Source organism: Taurulus bubalis (genome assembly GCF_910589615.1).
Source record: "Taurulus bubalis genome assembly, chromosome: 3".
Taxonomy (NCBI): Eukaryota; Metazoa; Chordata; class Actinopteri; order Perciformes; family Cottidae; genus Taurulus; species Taurulus bubalis.
In genome coordinates this window covers 554,132-562,074 of record NC_136591.1, presented here as the reverse complement: position 1 = coordinate 562,074, position 7,943 = coordinate 554,132, and the positions used below count along the sequence as shown (strand labels likewise).

Here is a 7,943-nt window from a genome sequence, read left to right as displayed (position 1 = left end):
GCCTTTGGTAGTTTGCATGACGTATTTGCTGCTCAGAGCCGGTGTTGGGAAGTTAAACAGGTCACAACTCCCTCTCTAATATATCTATAATGCTGCGAAAACATCTTCAAACAACTGGATTTATTCACGTTTCTCACAGAACAACAAGGTTATCTGAACAAGGGGTCAAAGGGCAGATTGCATCGCCCCGAAGGCACATTTGTGGCATTGGGCAACATACTTTGCATTGTGTGTAAAAAAAAAAAAAACTAAATAAAATCTGAGCACAAATGGGTTTGCGGCTGGTGTGTCTGAACTAGCACACAGCCGCTGAGAGGAAAGCCTTTGAGCCCAGACCTCCTCGTTGTGTTCCTCCCTCAGCGACTCTCCCTGTGGGTGAGCTTTCTCTCTGACGCCGCGACCAGCTCCCACCAGCCTCCCCTCCGCCGCCACTTCCACTGCCATCATGGGGGACGTGGTCCGCATGCACTTCACCACGGCGGACTACGTCATCTTTTCCCTGCTGTTGGTGGCCTCCACCGGCATCGGCCTCTTCTACGCCTTCTCCGGCGGCCGCCAGCGCACAACTCAGGTAGACGGAGGCCCTTTCCTTCCATCTCCTCCCTCACAACACCAACTCGGTGTTTACTCTGGGTTCTTTGTTTGCAGGAGTTCCTGATGGCGGATCGCTCCATGAGCTGCCTGCCCGTGTCCCTGTCCCTGCTGGCCACCTTCCAGTCGGCCGTGGCCATCCTGGGCGCTCCCTCCGAGGTGTACACCTTCGGGACCCAGTACTGGTTCCTGGGCTGCTCCTACTTCCTGGGCCTGCTCATCCCGGCCCACGTTTTCATCCCCATCCTGTACCGGCTGCGGCTGTCCAGCGCCTACGAGGTGCACGCGGATCTTATCCGTGCTCTTACCTGCTTCCGTTATGTCTGACCTGCCCGTTAACGTCCTCGTGAACATCTTCACGCGGTCACACTGCTTCAGGTTCACGAGGTGAACGGAACAGGCCCAGTCCTGTGAACAGAATGAGTTGTCACTCATTTAGGGAGTTACTTCAGGGCGTCAAAGGTTAAGGCTTTAAAAGAGATTTTACAGCTGTAAAATAGTTGGCCAATAGATAGTAAAAAAAAAAAAGAATGTAACTATTGCAATAAAAGCGCAGTAAATAAGTAAATGTGATCCTCAAATAATGGATTTAATTTGAAGGAACTGGCAGCTGTGAGCACAATGACTCTTTATAATCTAACCCTGTGTTTTGTTCTTTTCTCCTCAACAGTATCTGGAGCTGCGCTTCAACAAGACGGTCCGCATATGTGGCACCGTGACCTTCATCTTTCAGATGGTATCTACGCCGGCGTCATTCTCTCTGTGTAGCGTCGCTGTCACTCCTAAACAGATACTCAGTAGAGACGCGAGTCGTTTGACAGAGGAAATGGTGTTTAATCGCTTAATATCCACTTCCCATCCAGTTCAGCGAGCCGGCAGCTTCAGCAGGCAGGGAGGTCGTAAAGCAGCAACGTGGCAACACAGCGTGGCAACGCGCCAAGAGGAGAAAGTCATTTCCTGCTTATCGTCTAGAACGCCTCCATTGGCTGATTATACGACGGCGGAGTAAAGCTTCGGCCCTGAAGATGTCACATTGACCCTCTTAAACGGTCCCTTGTTGTTTGGGTTGCCTCCATTTCCTCCAACAAAAGCCATATCAGCGTTCGGCCGTGTCATGAATTGTTATTCTCAAAGATAACCAGATAACTAGATGGTGAGCTCAGCGCCGCCTCGTAAAGCAACAGATTAACCCTCTGGACCCAGGCGCCTTTTCAAGGCTTTCTCGTATGATTCAGCTGCTCCGGTCACTTTCACTCAGCTGGCCGTGAGGGAGCAGCACAGGGGCTGGACCTGGCGTTCACAAAAACATGAAAGCATTGTCTTCTATGTATCCCAACATGTTTTAAGTGCCCACAAGCGTCCTAACATGGGGGGAATAAAACCATTGAGGCTCCACACACTGTACATACTTAACACATAGTTTTTAGTTTTTGTGGGTTCAAAGGGTTAATACATACTCGTATTATTAAACTCATCTCCAGGTCTCTCCCTAAAGGTCTTTTCATACCTTCACAGTGAAGGTGCCACCTGATACGCGTGAGTCAGAGGCCTCTGGGCTCAGCTTTCCTTGTGTTCCTGCTCATGGTGCGTTTCCTCTGCAGGTCATCTACATGGGGGTGGTCCTGTACGCGCCGGCCCTGGCGCTCAATGCAGGTAGCTTTATTCCTCCTTCCTTTCTTTACCCGAGCGACGTCATGGCCTGGACGGTTGAGTAACCGCTGCTGCTCTGCTCCTCCTTTGCAGTGACTGGTTTTGACCTGTGGGGGGCGGTGCTGGCCATGGGCCTGGTGTGCACTCTTTACACTGCTCTGGTGAGTCCCTGAACTACACATTAGTATAATAATAACAATAATGCATTTCATTTTTAACGCACTTTTCCTTCAAATGAATCTGTGTCACAGAGCCAATATATAGTCAAACAAATAAAAACATAGTTAAAGCAACCCATAATAAAAAAAGTAATAGCTGACAATGAGGTTAAAAAAGACAAGGTCAAATAAATAAATATATAACTTAACAGTACTCAGAATGTTTCTGTAGTTTTTCCCAATGTGTGTGTGTGTATTTTCATCAGGGACAGCATAAACAGTCTGTAGTTTGTCAATCAATGTAGTTGTTTTTGTTGCATATTTTTTGTTTTGCCGAAAACAAAATGTATCTGGTTTCCTGTCTTGAGATAAGGTGCTTTTATTTTGAAGGCGAAAAACGGAAGTCGCACAGTGCGCCGTCTAACGTCTAAAGCTGCAGTCTTTACGGCCCATTTTGAGCGGAGAGAAACGGTGTTAGCACTCCCCAAAGAGGCACAAGTTCTTACGCCGGTTTTGGAATAAATAAATAAATAAAAGCCGTTTAAACCCATCAGTCAAGACCGTCTGTCGGAGCGGCCCGCTACACACTGTAACCCGCTGCTCTCTCCCAGGGCGGTCTGAAGGCGGTGATCTGGACCGACGTCTTCCAGACGGTGGTGATGTTCGCGGGCCAGCTGGCGGTCATCGTGGTGGGAGCCAGCCAGGCGGGCGGCATGGCAGAGGTGTGGAGGAAAGCCGTCAACGGCAGCCGCATTGCTGGACTAGAGTGAGTGACGCGCTCCTCGCTCCTCGTAGGTGTTGGGCGCATGGCGGGAGCAGCTCCTCACGTATTCCCTCTCTGCCCGGCAGCCTGAACCCAGACCCTCTGGAGCGACACACCTTCTGGACGCTGGGCGTGGGAGGAGTCTTCCTGATGCTGGCGCTGTACGGGGTCAACCAGGCCCAGGTGCAGAGGTACCTCAGCTCTCGCACGGAGAAGGAGGCGGTCATGTGAGTACCGGGGAAGTAGTCTGCACACACGGCCCATCCTGCAGGGTTCCTACGGTCATGGACAGCCTGGATCAGTCATGGGGTTTTAAAAGGGTTATTTCCAGGCCTGGAAAAGGTGTAGTAAAAGTCATGTAAATGTGTTATATTCATGTGTTCATGTCGTTCATTTGAAATCATGAATATGCTTTTAAAAAGACTCAAAATATAAGCAGGCATCTATATGAATGTTTATTCTCTTAATCAAACTATTGTCTCATTCATTTGAGTCATTTAAGGTTTACTGTATGCTTTGTGTTCTCATTGTTAGTTTAAATACTACATTTACTCATATAATTGTGGTAGAAAGTCATAGAAATGTGGTGAAAAGTCACAGACATTTGGTGAAAAGTCATGGAACCCATTGGTCAGAATGTGTGAACGCTGACCCTCGCTGAAGACACTTATTCCATATATTCATTCAGTTACTGCCCTGCCGCCCGTCCCCTCGTCTCCGTGGTGACCGTCTCTGGTGTCCTTCCAGGTCCTGCTACGTGGTTTTCCCGTGCCAGCAGATCGTGCTGTGTTTAGGTTGCCTGATGGGTCTGGTCATGTTTGCTCGCTACGGAGAGGACAGCCCTCTGGACAAAGGCTACGTCAAGACCAATGACCAGGTGAGCGTCGGGCCGCCTCCACGGCGCCTTCATGGGGCGTCTTCTCCCGCTGACATGTAGCCGCTTTGTGCAGATGGTGCTGTATTTTGTGATGGACGTCTTCAAGGATCTGCCCGGGCTCGCGGGGCTGTTTGTGGCCTGCCTCTTCAGCGGCGCTCTCAGGTGAGGGAAAGGATCGGCCTCAAGTTTCTGGACTTTAGGAAGGTTCCTGATCACTGGCGTCTTCATGCTCTGTCCTCGTCTGTACAGACGAGCTCCCTAGCCTTCAATCCCATCTGTTTTCTCCCTCCAGCACCATCTCATCAGCTTTTAACTCCCTCGCAACCGTGACCATGGAGGACCTGATTAAACCTCAGTTTCCCAACATGACCGAGGCGAAAGCCACGCTGCTGTCCAAGGGGCTTGGTAAGACCTCTGTGCTACAATTCATACTTAATGTCGTAAAGCATCACATGCCTCACAAGAAACAGCTTCACTAAATGGGTTTATATGCATCAGGAAAGAATGTAAACACCTGCAACTAAACAAATCTCTGTGTCAGCACTATTCCAATTTACACAACCAATGTGTTTTGGATTGATTTGAAGAGCACTTCTTCATGCAGGGTTCTTATGGTCGTGGAGAACCTGGAACAGTCATGGAGTTTTAAATGGTTATGTCCAGGCCTGGAAAAGTCCTTGAAAAAAATAAAACACCAAAAGTTTAGTAAAAGTCATGTAAATGTGTTATATTCATGTGTTCATGTAAATGTGTTATATTCATGTGTTCATGATGTTCATTTACGCTGAGTTTGAAATAATGAATATGCTTTTAAAAGAAAGACTCAAAATATAAGCAGGCATACATACAGGCATCTATATAAATGTTTATTCTTTTAATCAAACTATTGTCTCATTCATTTGAGTCATTTCAGGTTTACTGTATGCTTTGTGTTCTCATTGTTAGTTTAAATACTACATTTACTCACTTTTTACTGTTTACACCCAGACTTCACTAAATGTTTGTCATGGACATTTGGTTTAAAGTCATGGAAAAGTCATGAAAATTTGGTGAAAAGTCATGGAAATTTGGTAAAAAGTGAGTGGAAATGCATTGGTCAAAATGTGTATGAACCCTGTTCATAGATCTCGTCCCTAAAAGGAAAAACAGCAGCTGGACTTTAAGAATGTCAAGTCCCCAACAGATGGATCATTAATGAGCTTCCTCTACTGCCCCCATGTGGCTGTGTGACCTCTGTGCTTCCTCTCCACAGCGTTGGTCTACGGCCTGGTGTGTCTGGCCATGGCCTACCTGGCCTCTATAATGGGGTCTGTGCTGCAGGTAAGCGTGCGGAGACATGCAAATGAGGAAAGGTGTGTTTGATTGGACGAGTGACACGCTGTGCTCCGTGCCCTCAGGCGGCCTTCAGCATCTTCGGGATGGTGGGCGGTCCTCTGCTGGGCCTCTTCTGCCTGGGAATGTTCTTTCCCTGGGCAAACTCGACCGTGAGTCCTTTTAAAGTGTCTCCCCTCACCGTGTTGTCCCTGTGTGCGCTGAGGCTGAACCTGCGCGTCCCTCCTCAGGGCGCAGTGGTCGGGCTGGTCGCCGGCCTCGCCATGGCCTTCTGGATCGGCATCGGCAGCTTTGTGATGCGCATGCCCGCCGCCCTGCCGGCGCTCAACGGCACGGCGCTGCCCCTGTTTGACAACGTGACCGCCGCCGCCATGACGACGCTGGTCACCGTCACCAAAGCCAAGCTACGGTAACGCGGGAGAACCGACCTCGAGGACTTTCACGTAAGTCCTGGTCCTCAGAGAGGCGTTGACCTTGTCTCCTCCCCGTCCTCCAGGCCGTCCGGCGTGCAGGCGCTCTACTCGCTGTCCTACATGTGGTACAGCGCTCACAACTCCACCACGGTGGTGGTGGTGGGGCTGATCGTCAGCTTCCTGACAGGTACGCCTCACACCGCACACGGGCACCACACGGGCACCACACGGGCAACACTCGGGCAACACACGGGCACCACACGGGCGCCACACGGGCACCACACGGGCACCACACGGGCGCCACACGGGCGCCACCTGGGCACCACACGGGCACCACACGGGCACCACACGGGCAACACTCGGGCACCACACGGGCACCACACGGGCACCACACGGGCACCACACGGGCAACACTCGGGCACCACTCGGGCACCACACGGGCACCACACGGGCAACACTCGGGCACCACACGGGCACCACACGGGCACCACACGGGCAACACTCGGGCACCACACGGGCACCACACGGGCACCACTCGGGCACCACTCGGGCACCACACGGGCACCACACGGGCAACACTCGGGCACCACACGGGCACCACACGGGCACCACACGGGCACCACACGGGCAACACTCGGGCACCACACGGGCAACACTCGGGCACCACTCGGGCACCACACGGGCGCCACACGGGTGCCACACGGGCGCCACACGGGCGCCACACGGGCACCACACGGGCACCACACGGGCGCCACACGGGCGCCACACGGGCGCCACACGGGCGCCACACGGGCAACACACGGGCAACACACGGGCAACACACGGGCGCCACACGGGCAACACACGGGCGCCACACGCTTTAAATCATTCTGCAACATATTCCAAGATGAGAGTCGGATACACAAAAGCCCTTTTTCACATTTCCTCTGACAGTGAGCATGAAGAAGTCCTGAGAACGCAAAGAGGATTGTCCGACACAAAGGATGCCTTCCGGTGATGGTTTCCATCACCGGAAGGCAATCCTTTGTGTCGGACAATCCTCCCCAAACTACCTGTGTAGAATCTTTATTTGTATCACACAAATACACAACAGTAAAAGCAGGAGGAAGCTTGTCAGCCGAGTAGCTTCCACTCAAAGAGCGCCTCTCTCTGCCGTGTGTCAGGGCCCATGAAGGAGGAGGACCTGACCCCCGGCACGGTGTTCCCGGTCATGGGCACGCTGCTCTACTTCCTGCCCGAGCGCTACAAGGAGAAGCTCTGCTGCGTCACTCCTCTGTCCGCGCCTCGCAAGGTAACCTATCTGCACTATATATATATATATATATATATATATATATATATACATACATACATACATACATACATACATACATACATACATACATACATACATACGAACGAGAGCTTTCCACTGCAACGGATGCTAACGAAGTCCTTCCTTCCCGCTGCTGTCAGGCTGCACAATAAGATGAGCTCACATAGACCAGTAACACTTTAGTTGCACTCACCTGGTGCAATATAAATACATTGAAGTACTTGTTGTATTCAGTCTGTATATTTAATTTAAAATTGCTACTGTATTCTTCTTCTTTACTGTTTATTTATATTACTTGATTTTGTATTATGTGTCTCTTGTGTGCACTGCTGCTGCAATCCTGCAACTCCCCCACTGCGGGACTAATAACATAATCCTTCATCTTGTTGACCAGTCCAAAGAAATAGACGCGCAGCCTTATCAGATGGCCAAGAAGGACGGCAACGGAGCGGCGCTCTGCAAAGAGGACACGGTCACCGAGGACAAGGAGCTGGAGAGCGACCGAGCGCAGACGGAGGACGAGGACCCGGAGGCGGGGGTGGCCCCGGCCGCGTGCCATCTGAGGGGCCACACGGTGGAGGAGACGGCCTTTTGACCCCGCCCCCTCCTGCCTCCAGCGCCCCGACGAGGCGGGTCGCGGGCGGGAGAGTCCTCGTTTGGGTGTTTCTACCATGTCGCAATCGGTTGAATCTGATTATAGAAAAGCCTCGTGGACTTTAAAGGGGAAAAGGTGTTTTATTGGGCTTCCCGCCTTTTTTTTTCCCCTCAACAAAACAACTGGAAATCGACCTTTGCCGGGCTGGAACTGTGCACTGAAGGCCCAAATGGCAGCAGTCAAAGAAGA

General features: G+C 51.2%; 1 protein-coding gene across 1 annotated transcript; it reads left to right on the top strand.

Annotated features, from left to right (window-relative positions):
• Positions 1 to 436: 436 nt before the first annotated feature.
• On the top strand, positions 437 to 7,943 carry slc5a6a (solute carrier family 5 member 6a). The gene is made up of 16 exons (XM_079215548.1): positions 437 to 571; positions 649 to 870; positions 1,262 to 1,327; positions 2,193 to 2,244; positions 2,335 to 2,402; positions 3,011 to 3,165; positions 3,249 to 3,389; positions 3,910 to 4,039; positions 4,113 to 4,201; positions 4,332 to 4,444; positions 5,292 to 5,359; positions 5,437 to 5,523; positions 5,602 to 5,780; positions 5,868 to 5,971; positions 6,948 to 7,075; positions 7,494 to 7,943. Exons 1-16 carry the CDS (start codon positions 446 to 448, stop codon positions 7,692 to 7,694), a joined length of 1,929 nt encoding a protein of 642 aa, XP_079071674.1. The 5' UTR covers positions 437 to 445; the 3' UTR covers positions 7,695 to 7,943.